Source organism: Watersipora subatra, chromosome 1 (assembly GCF_963576615.1).
Source record: "Watersipora subatra chromosome 1, tzWatSuba1.1, whole genome shotgun sequence".
In the NCBI taxonomy this organism is placed as follows: domain Eukaryota; kingdom Metazoa; phylum Bryozoa; class Gymnolaemata; order Cheilostomatida; family Watersiporidae; genus Watersipora; species Watersipora subatra.
This window is the reverse complement of record NC_088708.1, coordinates 17,717,994-17,735,196: the sequence shown is the minus strand read 5'-3', so window position 1 is coordinate 17,735,196 and position 17,203 is coordinate 17,717,994. Positions and strand designations below refer to the sequence as shown.

The following is a 17,203-nucleotide window of genomic DNA, read 5'->3' as shown; positions in this document are numbered from 1 at the left end:
ATAATCACTCATGCTTATTACGCTACTAAGTTAATGCCCAAACCAGCAATTGCAACAAGAAACTAATATATAAAACGCCTGTTCCAGAATATTAGAGCAAAAGACTGACTGGGTGAAAGACTTGTTGCATAATTTATATTTAAATGCATCAGGAGAAATGTTATAATGATGCTTCTAATGAAGGGGGGAGATGGAAGAGCTCAAAATACTAATTACTATGCTCGTATCTCGAGCACTGTGTAAAAAATAAGACCTGCAAGATATATTAAACAGTGTCTTGAAATACTTAGCAATAGATTATAACAAAAGCCTATGAAGAGATCATATTTCGCACACTGATTAACAAAAAAACATGTCGATAGTACAAAGCATCTCAAACATCCTAAAAGAACTCATTGCTGTTTGCGTCGGTTTATCTCACCAGGATAGTGTTCAGAGGCCTTCTCTTCCGGCACATCTTCTGCTTTCACAAACTGCTGAATATGGAATTGGGAGGCCTGCAATGCGATGAGAAAGAATATTGACTATTAACGACAAACTTTCAGCTACATACCCACAATGCACTAAAAAGCACACGAGTCACACGCCACAAACGAGGAGCTTAGTGAACGTGCTAAAATATTCAATGATTATTAGCCAGCCAGAGAGAGAGTGCCTACCTGATAGTTAACCATGGAGTTCAAGGCAACTGCACCAATGATAATCTCACAAAATACAAAGGTAACGAGAACAACGTTCATGGCTATTTCTAGAGGCAGACTCCTCGTAGCCCTGTAGTTGAGCAGAAGAAAGAGGCAGGACGGAAGCTGTAAAAGGATGGTTAGAAGCCAGGAGCCTGCTAGCTCTGGCACCTGTGAAAACCAGCATAATAATTGGGAGATATAGCCTATAAATGCATATTCTAATAAATGCACACATGTACACTAATAAACACATATTCTAGTAATATGTATACCAATAACACGTATCCTAATAACACTAATAACACATTCTAATAAACACATATCCTATTAATGTATATTCTAATAAATACATATTCTAATAAACATAAATTCTAATAAACACATATACTAATAAACGCATATTTTAATAATCACATTCTAATAATAACACATATTCTAATAATAATAACACATATTATAATAAACACAGATATTAATAAAGCTAGGGAAGTTATTTACATACTCGGTATTTATTTTCAAACAGCAAAAATGTTCTGAAATGCAGCAAACATGTTGACAGGAAAGCTGAACAATGTCAATTATGACACGGTAATCTTCTAGCCACTGCCTTAAACTTGGATGTTCAGCATATAGGTAAGTAAAGACACCCTTGTAGTCTTGATAACTAACTATGTCAGCTGCTGTATACAAACCTTCTCTGTTAGGTTCCCAAGGTAACCGAGATAGAGACGAATGAGCTCCACAAAGGACATCATGACGACTAGAGCGATGACCACAACTCGGTAAAGCTCATCTAGACAAGAGTACTAAAATATGAAATAAATCTTTGTTTTCACCTGAACTACCGGTATGCGAGACCTTCCCAACCAGGCTAGATCAAAAAGATCCATTTTACTGCATTTGGAATATGCAGCGGAATGTGATTATGGAACATGCATTCATCTAGCAATCATGTGCACAGTACATCATATTCAGCAAACACTGTGGCATGTGCACAGTACATCACACAGAGCAAACACAGCAGAATGTGCACAATACATCATATGCAGCAAACACTAGCATATGCACATTACATCATATTCAGCAAGCACTGCAGCATATGCACATTACATCATATTCAGCAAACACTGCAGCGTGTGCACAGTACATCATATTCAGCAAACATTGTAGCATATGCACATTACATCATATTCAGCAAACACTAGCATATGCACATTACATCATATTCAGCAAACACTGCAGCGTGTGCACAGTACATCATATTCAGCAAACACTGCAGCGTGTGCACAGTACATCATATTCAGCAAACATTGTACTGTAGCATATGCACATTACATCATATTCAGCAAGCACTGCGGCATATGCACATTACATCATATTCAGCAAACACTGCAGCGTGTGTACAATACATAATGTTCCGCAAACACTGCAGCATGTGCATAGTAGGCCTACATGTTGTTCAAAATGACTAGTTACTATGAGAGCAAATATGAGTGTGTACAGTCTTCAAAGCTAGCTTTTTAAGCGTTCCGTAACAACCATACAGAAACTAATGAAACAACTAAAGACACTATTACACTAACCTATATTACACACCTATTACACTACTTAGTAGAGGCCGGAGGGTGTGTTGAACTTAACCGCTGCATTAACTTAACTGATTGTCAAACTGGTAAAATCTCAGTCAATTATAAAACTTGAGCAGGAATAATTTGTACTATTTTTCATTTGATGTACAGAAAATACCGAAAGTTACTAAAAAATCAGAAATTCAACTGTTCACCGCGAAGATAGGATAGGATGAAACCGCAAATTTTCATCTCAATGGTGTATGCAGATATGGACATGAGATAATATAAGCTTTACAGAAAAAAAGCAATGGCTCCTAAAACTCTTCATTTAGCTTCAGCATTAATTATGGAGCAAACATAAGCAAGGCACTAGATCTCTTACTGACTAGACACTGGGATATTATGTAAATATTCGAGGCTTCCTAGTGATTAGCCGGTAACACGAGGCTGGCTTTCATGGAGAGCCAGAGCTGGCTTTCATGGAAAGCCAGGGCTTTGAAAAGCTAGCTTTTCACAGGAAAGCCGAGAGACCAACAGGTCTCGCTATATAAACAGGCGTTGAAGAGATGTTTGGCAGAAGCCTCAGTGGGAGAGCAAGTGAGCTGATCGTGTGTATTGACATGCTTCTACTGACAAGCAATCTGTGGTGTAGAGATTAACCTTGAAAGTCCATCGGGTAGCAGCCAGGCTGCTGATTTGGTTTGCCTATGGGTTGGCAGTAAGGACAGTTGTGAGATTAGTGACAGCATTCTGCTGTGGGCATGTATCGCCGTGGTGGTAAAAGCTGGTCGCAAAGGGGAGATTGGTGTGTCATCGTAGCAGCTTGGTGCTGCACAGAAACATCCTTGTTGTATTGCTGACACATTAAATTAATCAAAATAAGTAAAACCAATACAAAAGCAAATTTACACTTCACTTGAAGCAAAACTAGTCATGCTTACCTTTGCTTGGTAGGTAATGCAGCTTGAAATAACCCATACAGGAAAGTAGAAAGCATTAAAATAAAGAGCAATTTGTAGTGGCAAGCTTGTAAGGTATTCATTGCCTAAAAATACGCAGAGAAAAACAAGAAAGCTTTAAAATAGAAACATAAATAGATAGAGAAAATAAAACTATGGACCTACAACTATTACTTTCAAATAAATTAATAACTGGATGCAAAGTAATTTAAAATAACGCATTAGCTTTTAAAATGCAATGAACATGTAAACAGATAATGACGAAACTCATCATTAAAACTTTGTCGTTATATTTACAAAAATTAGCGCAGATGTATTTGCTGGGACTGTCAAACATGTAACGCAGCCTGAGTTAAATTGTAAGACTAGTGATTCTCAGCAAAAAATATTGTAAAATTGTTAAAGAATTTAGATCATCGATGTATATATTCAAGACCTATTACTTTTAAAGTAGCTTACGGTATGTCGATTCCAGTAAGTAAAAATAAACGAACTTTGGTTAACATTTATAGATTAGCAATGGGCGTAAGCCAATTTTTCAACGTCTATTATGGCAAAAAATACCAACTAGACTCACAGTAACATAACAGAATGTCAAAAACAAAATTGAAGATAATTTGATTCATTTCTTCTCTCAACGCTTGATGAAATGCGTATATAAAAACGTGAAAAGCGATTATTTAATTGCCATTCCAATCCATTTCCTTACCTTTTCTAACATCTTTGGTTCTGTGATGAGATAAATATGAATGCTGATCTACAAAAAGCTTGTTGGTAACTTTTGTAACAACCTTTCTAACATTGCTGGGTAAGCCTGGACCATGATCGGCCATGCTGTCACGTGGTGTAAACAGAAAGCGCCGATTAAAGTTATCAAATTTGTAATGTATCTCAATGGAGAAATTGTCTGCTCACGATAAACAAAAGTCGATACGTAAACAAGCACCAACTCCAGGAGTTTAAATTTGTAAAACTAAACATTTATATTTTGCATTGATGAACATAATTTGCTAATAGATATATACGTTTAACTAAAACTAATGATCCAAAATGAAATCGTAGAACTAGTGAGTGATGACTTTCTTAATTTTGTTTGGGTACGATAACTCCAAAACTCTTCTCATGACTATAATGTATCATATCAAACTAAGTAATAAATGACAACTAATATGCATTGTTTTAGTGAGCAATACTTACAAATATTCATCATCTTGCAAAGGCTACAGATATGTAAATATCAACATATGACATTGTAAAGAGAAAAAGATGAGGTTAGCCACGCGAGTGGCTCTTAAAGACATTTAGGACAGCTAATTAGAAGCCCTAGCGTATTAGGTTAGGAACATGAGACAGTTGGGAGTTCACACCAAATGAAATAGCAAAGTAGCCTGAGATTCAAAGGCTAGAAAAAGTCAATCAACTATTTCTACAGGTCAGATGGAAGTAAGCTAAATCGAGAACATTGGAGTCCAGGCATGAGATAACAGCTCTATCAATTTGAGATTTATGATTTGGTGCAAGAATAATGTAACATTCAAGTTCTAAAAATTTTAGGTAATAATGTGGTCTGTTTTGTATTCATGCTAGCATAACAACCAATAAAAAAATAGATTACTCCAAAGCCAAGCCTTCTTACAGATCGCATCTGTCATTATATCGAATGCCTGTAAAATGATGTAACTAGATAGCGCACTACCATATAGATAGAGCTCTACCATATACGTAGATAGAGCACTACCATATAGATAGAGCTCTACCATATACGTGAATAGAGCACTACCATATAGATAGAGCTCTACCATATACGTAGATAAAGCACTATCATATAGAGATTGAAACTAAAGCTGTCATTTGGCAGACAATCTTGCAACACAGAAACTAGCGATATAAAGAGTATATGAACATCCTGACCTCCAGAGCTGCTAATATCCGGAGTTAACAGATATTTCTATGTATATGTTATATGTACATCATCTGACATATTTACATTTGTGAAAACAGAATGGCAACTGTAAACTGACAATTTGATGTAATTCTAAAGTCACCACATTGTTTGATCACACCAAGACCCTCCTCACTTCTATAGTAACATCTGTCTGATGCTCTAACCACGAGCAAACCAACACTTTGTCGCCACCTCATATTTTAGGTTTTTTCCAGACCGGAACATCGTCTTCCTCATCGCTCTTTTCCTCTTCTTGCAAAATAGTAACTGGCTGAGTCCTTCAATGTGAATCAAGAGATCATTTTTTGACCATTCCAGATATGACAGATTTAAAAAGAGCACAGGGTAGACAAGAGAAACGCTCTCAGATATGAGTTAAAATAAAAGTCATATGACACCCTAGCATGGCACTTACTTGTCATAGGCATGCCCTGACCAATAGGGGTCCTTGGCAGCATTCTCTGCATGCCTGAGAATAGCAGCACGAGGATCCTGATCTCTCTCATCGGGTTTGCGTGTGGCTATCTGCTTAGCGACATACTGGGATAGGGTGGAGCCGTGAGCCATGACACGTCCGTCCACCCCAACTGATAACAAACCAAGCATACAATGTTATGGATTTAGTAGTTCAAGGGTCAAGTCAACCCAACTTGAGAGGCTAAAGAACATTCAAACTCCAAGAGAATATGTGAAACACATGCTACAATCAGGCGAGCCAAAATAAACTAAAAGAATGCAAAAATAACTAAATCATCAGCACCTGAGTAGAACGATTGCTTAGAATGTGTGTAATGGCAAGAGGAAGCTTAGAAAGATAAACGTACTTGAGCCACTGATTGGTTTGAGAGGAGCGTGAGATTTGACAGGGTCCTTCCTTGCTTTCTCTGCTTGTTTCTTCGTGCTCATCTCTCTGTCTTCACGAAACATCTTCAGTGCATATGCTGTAATCATATCAGCATGAATCTAGGGTCTAGCATGAGGTACATACATATCAGCATAAATAACAATATGGAGATTTTAATTAATATAATAAAAGATTCTATGAATCTAAACTAAATTTTTTTAGGTTTAATCAAAGCGTATTACCAGCATATGTAGTTATATACTTGTTATACTCGTACAACTAGAAGATACACTTGCTATGTCTGTGCAAGCTGCATATACGTATACAATCAGCATATATACTTAGTATATACTCATACAGTAGTCTACATGGTGTAGCCATACACCAACTTGATATACTTGGTGTACCCATACACCAACCGAATATACTTGGAATACTAATACGTCAACCTAGTATGCTTAGTGCACCTTTAAAATCAGCTTGTCTACCTACGAGTTATGATACGCTGGTTCTTTACGAATTGAACATCATTCTTCTTGCGCTCAGTTTTGACAACGCAGAGTTTGGCTCCCCTGTGACTCTTCTCAGGATCATAAAATAGTTTGCTCAAACCATCACCTGTGCCAATTACAATCTGATTAAGTCGTGGGTGCCATAGACATCTCACCACATGCTGCAAGTACATGTATTCTACATAGACATGTGTCTACAAATGAAATAAAGATAGACAAACCCTTTGAATACTGTGATGCCTGCAACTTGACTCCATACCTAGGGTTTGTTACTAATGCCAGTAAAAGCTCAACAAGCCCTATTCACTGTGTTCTCGTGCTTCAAGTGGGTTTGGAGTTGCTTCCACTCCAAATCATAGTAATGGTAAAACCTGAATGCATTTGATGTCATTTTGCTTCGGTAAATTTGTGCAAAGGCATCCGCTGTGAGAGTACTATTCGACATCATAGAAATGCTCACTGCTGATGGATTCGAATCAATACTGCTCGGCTAAGCTCTTCCCGGTAGAGGTAACCGAACTTCAGCATATTTCAGTACAGGGCCGTATCCTCCTATACTGCAGCTACTGCCATGGCAGTACCATTTTTTGAGGCTCAAAATCCCGGAATTCATGTCATTTTTGCTTGATTTTAACACTTTGGCTGAGGAAATGACCAAAATGTCGTTTATCGGTTGCGTGGGGAAACGGCATTTATGTCGCTTTCGGTAGACGTTTATAAAGCTGCCGTCTCGTAACGTTAAACAAAGGATATGAATGCTAGTAAGTTTTAAATATCATCAACAAGATATTAGTCGATAAATTAAGATATGAACCGATTATCCAAAAGGCGTTGCTTTGTGCTAAAGAAATCGCGCCTCCTCGGAAAAGAATAAAAGCTGGAAATACCAGTCAACATCGGCTCGACTTTCAAAATGGTAAAATAAAATATTATTTGATCCTCCGATTGTAAGAGATTTTTGGTGTGATTAGAATAACAATAATTCAGATGAGAGAAGTGATGTAAACTTTTTAGACTTTTATTATACTTGGGATATACAGAGAAAAACGATCGTTTTGCTAGTTCGAACAACAACGTTATAGCGTTGGGCTTTACCGAAAGGAATGCTTCCAAGCATTTCATACAGAGACAATTGTACATGGTTGTATTTTTTGTAGTAGTAGATATGTAAATGAATGCTTATGTACAAAAGATTTTGTTCATAGAAATAAATTTAGGTTTGAGCTATGCATGTAACATGCATAGCTCAAACTTAAATCTACCACTTGCTCAGTATTATAGACTATAGTATAAGTGCATTATTTTTAACATGGTGCTCTATTAATTTTACTTTTTAACTCTAAAATATTATTTAATTAAATTATTTCATAGGAGACTACTCGTCTCCTACACCATTCAGCAATGTACCCGGTGATAATTCTACCTCATGCTAGCTGTGGCCAACCCCTTTAGCAGCTTTCATTCACATTATATTTTTAATAAGCGTTGTTAAAGACAAACTCAATAAACAGTTTTATATTTAGAAAACTTGATTATAATGTCAAATTTGCTGTTAGAACATGTGCCCCATCAAGAGCCAAGTGTGCTAGATTTGCACCATTTTGACTAGTTATACTAAAAATTTTCTCGGGGGAGAACCCCAAGACCCCCCTCCCCACTGAGAGGGCGTTCAGTACCCCTCTTGAACTTTCCCCGCAGTACCATTTTCAAACAGGTGGATACTGCCCTGTTTCAGTACACAACCACGCGGGTCTCTGCTACGGAAACATTCTACTGTTACTCACTACTGTTTCTGCTAGAATTTCTGCAACCTCTGAAGTGACCTGTATACTAAGTTCTGTTGAGATCTTGCAATATAGCACACAGCAATGGAGAACACAAACATTAAATCGCAATCAGACATCCTGGATTAATTAGTGCAACTAGTTGACTATGCATGAATCAAAAAGTGACCTGAAAGCGAGTCTACTTTAAGAAGTTTTATTTTGAGGAATACATGGCGAATCTTGGAAAGCTCTGTAGCGCGACTCTGAATTGCTGAAACGGTAGGGTGCAAAGTTGTCAGCAGTGGGCAACTCCAAAGTTGTCAGCAGTGGGCAACTCCAAAGTTGTCAGCAGTGGGCAACTCTAAACCCATTCAAAGCATGAAAACAGCTATTGAAGAGGATGCAGCTTACTGTCTGAGAACTAAACCAAAATTTGTTCAGATTTTTCAAGCTAATATACACAGAAATGCAGCTCTAGGTTCTAGTATATAAAGACTCTTACAGAGACGACACACAGCACAGTCTATTATTAGGAATACTCTAGGAAAAAACCAATTAAGTTGCTATTTTAGCGGCTGAATAACATCACTATGAAAAAAGGAAGGAATGTCAGAAAGACTTACCGAGTCTGACACTGTTGATTCCATGATACGTTGGAGAGAGTTTCTTTCCAGAAAAACTAGTTTGCCCTCCGTCTCCCCTCTATTGAGGGAAGTACCTGTCATCACCATCTTATCATCTGGGCTGAAACAGCAGTCCGTCCTGCAACAAGACGAATTATGAATCTCCATAGAGCAAAAATCAACTGAGTGAGCCATGCAGAGCATCTACAATTCCAAGTCAACTGCAAATACTTAAATTAAGTACAGCATGTACTTACATTAAAAACTTGTTAAACAGATTGGCAGCGACAGCCACAGGCTCAACGAGTTTTCTCACATCCCACACCTTCACTGTATCATCACCTGGAGAAAACTAAGAAATCAGGCAGCCACCAAAAACAATTCTTACACTGTGTAGTCGAAATAACGACATGACGCCTTTAGAAAACTGTAACAGACAACCAGCTGCTTGCTACAACTATCAAATTCTGATTGCATGCTGGAAAAGAGCAAACAGTATAAATGGGGGTGAATAAGATTGACAATGTTTACTATACACATCACAGTCTGCATATGCAGGCATCTGACGTGCCAATCAAATGTTGGTGCGTCAAAAACAGCTTGTTCAGCTCTAGGCAAATTATCTTCTCTTATGCCATGAAAAACATGCTAGGGCAAATAAATGCTGTGTAAAACTGACCTCCTCTGCTAGCAACTGAGAGACCATCATACGAGAAGGACAGGCATGACGTATCGGAGCCATTGGTGTGAGCCTTCCGACACACCTTTGCTACATTCACGTATCGCTTGTAGTCCCACATCTGAATGCTGCCGTCTTGGCATGCTGCAGCGATCAGTTTGCCATCCTTGCTAAACGCACATGTGGTCGGAATGTTCTTCTTCCCGACGGAAGTTCTCGGCTTGACAAGATGTCGGTGCTTGATGCTGTCGACTGTCCATAGTCTGACTGTGCTGTCAAAGAAAAGGACAGCGACTCCATTACAAAAAAGGTCCAGAAAGAGGGGAAAGCAGCGATGGAGGCTGTTGAGAATGTAACACAAAGGAAGTCAAAAATAACTTGCTTAGCTGCACATAGAATGGTACATATGAATGATATATCGGTTGATGCGAAGACTCAATGACCACAAAATCCATTAGTACATATCGTAGGTGATGCCACATAGATTGTACAAATCCACGGCTAAGTAGACACAGAGTGGCGCTTTGATAGTCACATAAATGGTAGAGGTGAGATTCATAAAGCAATTGAAAAAACACGAGAATAGTGCTGAATAGAGAAAAACACGGGATGATAACAACGAATAGCACGGTGGTATAGAGACAGGTGAATTGGATCAAAGAATGCCGAGTAATAAAAAGACACTCATAAGCTGGTGTGTTCACACACATGTACACACGCACACACATGCTGACACATACGCGCGCACACATATATATAGAAGTAGACTAGTAAATGTACAAACAGATCTTGTGATACACACCCATCATTCGAGCAGGTCATGAACTCATTCTTCACCTTTGGGTTCCAGCATCCACAGTTCAACATAGCCGTGTGACCCTGCAGCAGAAGAAAAGCGAGTGACCTAGTTTCAAGGCAAAGCATGTCTGTCAGCTAAGTGAGAGAGGAACTATTCATGAACAGCAGGTAAATGTTGTGTTTGCGAGCTAAGAGATGCATTAGGTTAGAAGTCACTCCCTGGCTCAGGAGCCAGGGCTTGATCTTTCATTTTTCTGTTGCGGCTCCCTGTGACTTATGAGAATAAATATTGAGTATTTTACAAAAATTAAATTTAGTTTAAAAACATAATTTCAAAATCATGGTGAATTCGTAACATTAAAAAACATTTTAAATGTTTTATCGCCAAAATATGTGTCACATCAGCCCATATGTGAAACTCGAATGCCTGGCCTACCTCACATCTTTGGTCGCCCGCATTTACCCAGCACACTACCATCATGATTTATTGACTTTCCAACACCTATCAGACAGGTAAATGATGTAGTAATCCAACAAACACAATCCACAAAACGGAAAATCTCTGAAAATAACAATGTTTAATGCTACATGGACAACTAACATAGTGTACTCCAGTACACAGAAGCAGACTGCATATTTTCTGGTTTGAATTGTCAGGTTCAATGCCAGCAGATAATATTTGTTTGCATTTTTCATTCAGGGTGTGTTTCGTTATTTGGATTAGCATTTCTTAAATAAAAGACACTGGATTTTTTATTTAAAATCAAGCATTGACCAAGTGTAAAATGGTTATTGTTACATGTGGAAATAAAATTCTTTGGTCTCCACAGCAGTTCTTTAATGTCATAAATGTACTATAATATAGTTTCTTGTACAAATCATACATATTGTGTGTATATATAATTATATACACATAATATGTATATATATATATATATATCTTTGTATGAGGTCAAAATGGTTTGTGACTCCGTGTGCTTTCCTTTCACTCAAATGGCTCATTGAGTAGAAAAGGTCGCCGACCCCTGAACTAGGTGAATAAGAAATACAAACCTGCGTAGATGCTTGATCTACTATGTACTGATAACCCTTCTTGCATTCCATCACCTCAAATCCATCTCTGTCTAGAACTTTAGCCTGTGCATTAGCTCCTACCACTAGTATGTTCTCTCCTGTACAGCTATATTCGATGCTGTGGATAGCATGACTGCAACATAAATGTCATATGTATACGTGTCTACAGACCTTTCGTTGTACAAATAACTATGACATGTTATAAATTATGACAAGAGGTGAGCCAGTCTATAGAAACATTTCACTGCAGAGTATGCTTGACATATAATCTTTTAGAATGTCCTTTTTTCCATAACCAGTGTAACAAGCGCATGCCTACGATGAGCACATAAATCATATTCCAACCTTTCACACGGAGTACACTTCCTGAAAGATTGCAAAGAGGAATCCATGCCAGCAAAGTCCCACAACTTTACATCGTAGTCAAAACTGCCGGTCACAAGCCTAGCTCCAGCCACATCTAGCGCCAGCGCTGAGACCTGCAGAGATGAGACAATACATATAAAATAATTAACAGGCTGCGAATACAACATAGATATAAGAGTTCATACCGTGTTTCAAATTTTGTTTCCATCTTAGTTTGATAAAATCAAAGACTAAAACAAGTATTTATACCCTCAGAAATAGTACACTATTTGAATTAGGCATAAAATTGTGAGAAAATAAAAAAATTTAAAAAAGGCGAAAAATTTGAACTAAACAAAAGAGAAAGAAATTAACTAAAAATAACTTTGTAAAGTGTACAAACAGCTTCACTGGCTTTTCTTCAAAAATAAGTTACATTTTAAATCGCAGGCAAGTAAATTTTGATGCTCGTAGCCGAGCATCAATCTTTTATCTGTTTTAGACATTTTTTTCTCAGAAGAAACAAGGCCTTACAGTAATAGGTAACCATATCATATGATCAATTTTGGGAAGCTGACCATATAATATGATCACTTAAAAGCAGCCAAACATACCACATGATTATTTGATAGTAGGTAGCCATATCATGTGATCACTCAAATGTACGTCGGTAACCACATTATGTGATCACTTGATAGTAAGTACCCACACGATAACATTATTTCGTTCTGACAATGCATTGTATTACAAATGCCTATCGCAACGATGAAAGTATTTAGTAACAGCCGAGTGATGTGATATTACCTAAAATATAACTCAAACAATACTAGTGATATGTATTATTATATATATAGTATATTACTAGTAAACTGGCAACATATGTATTTCCATTGTGAAATTTTTAATTGCTATTGTTTTTTAACACCATTGATTTTTTGGTTTTGCAACAATTTCAACTGGACCCAGCAACCGGTTTGATTTATATGTGTGTCATTTGATATTGGTGACCTTGATAATCACTTTGGCTGCTGCTTATGATCAAGTGACCAGCGAAAATCAAGTTAGTGTGTGTAAAGGAGTTCACTCAATGGTGGATATCACTCTATGGTGGAGATCACTCTATGGTGGAGAATACTCACAGTCTTCACCCCGTGCCTCATTACAACTTCATTTGTCATTGGAATCTTCTGGTCTAAAGTCTACAATGCAAAATAGTGACAATGAAAATCAGCATTTGTAAATCATAGGTCTGATTTCCAATTAACAACCAAAACAATTACCTAAAAATATGTTCCGTATAGAAAAAGCTACCATTGCTACAATATATTATCTTCTGTATACTTACCTCCTCTGCCTCCTCTTCTAGCTCATCTTCCTCGTTAGTTTTGGGATTCTGAGAAACTGTTGATGAGAGTGAAGCAGGTGGCATCGGACCGACGACCTCTTCTGACTCGGAGGTCTCGGCATCATGGCTTTTCTGTTGTAAAAACATAAAACCAGTTGCTACATGTATGGGACAAGAGAGTAACATTTCAATGATAGTTATATATTACTTATCATGACACTGCCAAATACTAGGAAACTATCACTAAACACCAACCATCTTAAGATTTGCAGGAACAGGAGGACCAACTAGCGTGTCAGAGCTTGAACCAGTGGATTGGTCGGGTTGAGATTTTCTTTTTGCAGCATCTTCTACTGACTTTCTATACTGCTCTTCAAGAGTAGCTACAAGCATATACATAGATGTACCATATTAGAGATCATGACACTGATGGGTTCACTCTAACATAAAGCTAAACTATATATATAGATCTGTGTTGTTTTTCACTTGTCGGTCTGTCATCCAGATGTCCAGTTATAACGAAAAAGTCTTAGGAATAAAAACCCGCATCGCACTGGAATTGAACTCAGAAACCCAGGTTCTAGTGCACATACTTATTCCACCCGCCAATATTCAATGGCAATTGGTTAAAATATTCACGCTTCAGCTAGCGCACTCACTTGAACTACTAAAGAAAGTCCTCAGACTTCCCCAAAATGCTATACAGTGTATATGTATGTATAGCATAAACTTAATTAAACTTATAACAGACACAGAAATAAACAAACACCTTTATGTGAAAGTTAGAATGATATATGTTGAGTAAAAATAAACTTTCTGTATAAAAACTTTTTTAATACCCGTGCAACGCCAAGCATTCATCTAGTCTTCATTATAATAAGAACCATGCCCATCCGAAGCCACAGTTGGAGGTTCAGAAAAAATATTGCAGTATACGAGATTCAAATCAGCTTCACTGTCCAGCTCCTTAATACCTCCGCCAACCTCGCCTTTCATGATTTTAGAATAATTGTGCATATGCTTATTCTCTGTGCTTTATTGACATATCAGACAGTCACCTGCCAGGGTATTAGTACAGTCATACCTCAACATATAGGTGGCCAATACACAAGAAAATTGAGATGCGAGCAAAATTTCAAGCAAGTTTCTACCTTGAGATACAAGGAAACTGAAATATGAACATACCCACCGGTTCTCTAAGCGGCCACCAAGTGGTGAAGTATGTGAACAGCATCGCTCAGTCTTTTTCATTGAATTTGTTTGCAAAAAGTTTTAAAACGGCCGGCTAAAACTTATGGGGAAAGCGAAGCCAAAAGCCTGAAGCCAGAAAAAGACAATAAAAAATTAAAATAAGACAGAATCAGAGTTAAATTTAGTAAAGGATCAAAACTTAGTTTTAGGTGTGCGTTTAGTAAGCTAAATTCATTTAAGTTAAATTCAAAGTTTCTATTAGGTAGGGTCACAAACCTAGTGTATTAAACGTGTTGCTGTCAAGTCTCTCTCACACCGCCGTTAACGACTACGTCCGTTTCGAAGGTAAGAACTCCATACAGTAGGGGCCTACTATACATAGTAATGTTACATTTTATTGCAAACCATACAAACAAATAGGTATTTGTTACTTTGTGAGCGTAGGTAATAGAATGCAACAATTAAAAACAAGTTTTTTTTATCGTAATAGCCGCGTTTTAGGTGGTCTTTGCATAGTACTAACAAACGAATTAATTTATATTTAGTAATTTTATATAGGAAATATCGCTTTGAGATATACACACTCAGTCCAGGAAAGCATCAAGCTCATATGTCTAGGTATGACTGTACTTATAAAAGAGATATTAAGGCCATTGGTCAGTCATGAAAAACAATGCATACATTCAATGGTGTCCTTGTAGGGGTATCACAGAGATGCTAGCTAATGCTAGTTGTGCTAATATTATCCTCTAAACTGGGGTGGCTTGGATTAGTGACCGCATTCAAACTCTAAATGGATATCATACATATTAACCACAAAACTGCGTCGACTTGATCTGATGAGATGCCAAACATAAAAATTTTCAAACCATGCCAATTCGGTCTAGAAGCACACCAGACACAACTATTTGCAAAGGTTTAATTGGGTGTCAGACTCAACAATCTCCAATCCATGACAACTAAGTATTGGAGGATGCCAGAATTGGCCACCTCTAAACTATGTTAACTTAGCTAAGTGGCATAGTAGGGTGTATAGAACCAATACAGCTAGTAATACGGTTCTTCAATATAGCTGCTCATTATATACAAAGGTAACTTACACTGAACTAGTTGGATCTTACATAGAGAGTTAAGATTTATGAATGCAACGTAATATGCTTATGACATATGCTGCCCAAAGCTAAAACCCTTATAGTTCACTATTAATAGCGTCATCAAGGATGATGCTATTAATAGTCCACTATAGCATCATCCTTAGTGATGCTATTATAATAGCATCATCCTTGATGATGCTTCCATCATAGATTTAAACATTCATCATTTGTGTTAAAGGCGAGGAGCCATAAAAATATTGTTATTAAATGTTGGATAATAACAGTCAAATGATTATTAACAGGCAGTTATACCTGAATATCATAAGGACATATTAGATAACGAGCGAGTAATCAAAATATTTAGGTATTTCTACAATAAAATAGTTGGCTTGATTATTAGTGTAATACAAACAGAAATATATAAAAGCTATCTGTCTTACCAACTTTGTCATGGTTTCTTTCTACAGCAGTCTTTCTGGCTTCTTCAAACATCGCCATGAAATCAAAGTTTCTGGTTTCTTTACCTAAATATTTGTTAAAGATTGCCTTGACACAGTTGAAAGTGATTGGGAGCAAAAAAAACAATTTCCTTTGACATCAAGTTATACAACAGCATCACAAAATTCAGTGCTGCAGTCAAACACTAGACTGGTTGCATGATAATTCTAAAGCCTGTGCTGTACTTAAATCATTACCTGCCATTGTTGAAGACTGCCAGTAGGCCTTATCACAGCTAAAGTCTAGGCAAAGCTCACATCTAGGGAATATTCATTTCTGCAATGTACATCTATGTGTGCAATATGAAGCTATAGCAAGCAAGAATTTTAAGGTCTTTTTTCAACAGAGTGTTTTATAGTTTAAACTTTAATCAAATTTGAACATGTTCTTTTACTAAGTCTACCATCAATTGGATTTACTGCTGTGGTAATTTTCAAATCATCTAAATTGCCATCAAATAATTACGGAACACACATATCATATGATTGTGAATTATCACATGGAAGTATCGGGTGATGCAAATATCAAAACTAAAACACAACAAAGTAATCAAAACTTTTAAACTGATGTCACAGATTAATAGGATAGGCCTACTCCTCAAGGGGGTTCACTCTCAGTTTTCTTCCCCAAGGGCTCGAAAAAAAGCACGTTTTAGGGATGTTTTTGATGGCCAGACACTGTTTTTAGCTTAGTGCAGTCGATAGGGGCCAAACCTGTCTCATTGAGTTCAACACAGTAGAAAGGGGTATTCATGAACCAAAAAATGGGCAATTAGTCTGTGGTGTGAAGTGATGACTGATGGAGTGATGAGGGGTAGTTTTTTTTTATTAATGTGTAAGTCAGTGAAAAGGGTGCATTTTATAACATCTCAGACTAGCCCTTGGAGATTAATACAAAAGAGTGAATCCCATGGGGCCTAATCTAGTTAATACAAAATAGTGTGTTTTTCAATAATATAGGTAGGAATAAGCAATACTTCATTTTTCGTACACGATTCTTATTACGTAGTAATAATCTTTGATTTTTAAAATGGCACTATAGTTCTTGCTTTATTTTGTCCGGCACTTTAAACATATATCAAAGGTTTTGTTAAAAATATCGCACACTAAAAACTAAAGCATAACTTGTGTTATACCATGTTTGTTGTAGGCGATTGTTCATTTATATTTTGAATGCATTCAAATATGAGTTTAAACTGCTACGACTACGACAAAAAAATTAGTCTAAAGCAGATATAAAAATAAAATATCTAGCTCCGGCAATACTGTCGCACGGT

The 17,203-nt window shown here is 37.1% G+C and overlaps 2 protein-coding genes across 3 annotated transcripts; both read right to left on the bottom strand.

The window, feature by feature from the left end:
- Positions 1-113: 113 nt before the first annotated feature.
- On the bottom strand, positions 114-4,046 carry LOC137408124 (transmembrane protein 17B-like). The gene is made up of 5 exons (XM_068094515.1): positions 3,923-4,046; positions 3,196-3,299; positions 1,376-1,489; positions 660-851; positions 114-497 (listed from the first exon to the last, which is right to left on the bottom strand). Exons 1-5 carry the CDS (start codon positions 4,044-4,046, stop codon positions 393-395), a joined length of 639 nt encoding a protein of 212 aa, XP_067950616.1. The 3' UTR covers positions 114-392.
- A 244-nt stretch (positions 4,047-4,290) lies between these two features.
- On the bottom strand, positions 4,291-17,135 carry LOC137386083 (WD repeat-containing protein 70-like). 2 transcript variants are annotated; one of them, XR_010977817.1, is made up of 17 exons: positions 17,063-17,135; positions 16,125-16,203; positions 15,870-15,953; positions 13,400-13,527; positions 13,145-13,276; positions 12,939-12,998; positions 11,800-11,933; positions 11,434-11,587; positions 10,385-10,461; positions 9,583-9,854; positions 9,161-9,245; positions 8,904-9,042; positions 6,495-6,675; positions 5,983-6,099; positions 5,574-5,745; positions 5,013-5,436; positions 4,291-4,905 (listed from the first exon to the last, which is right to left on the bottom strand). XR_010977817.1 is itself a non-coding variant. In XM_068072762.1 (16 exons), the coding sequence occupies exons 2-16, from the start codon at positions 16,129-16,131 to the stop codon at positions 5,352-5,354; spliced, it is 1,827 nt and encodes a 608-aa protein (XP_067928863.1). In that variant the 5' UTR covers positions 16,132-16,203; positions 17,063-17,135; the 3' UTR covers positions 4,291-5,351. The 2 variants fall into 2 exon arrangements, 1 of the variants encoding a protein (XP_067928863.1); XM_068072762.1 differs by having other exon boundaries at positions 4,291-5,436.
- Positions 17,136-17,203: the final 68 nt, after the last annotated feature.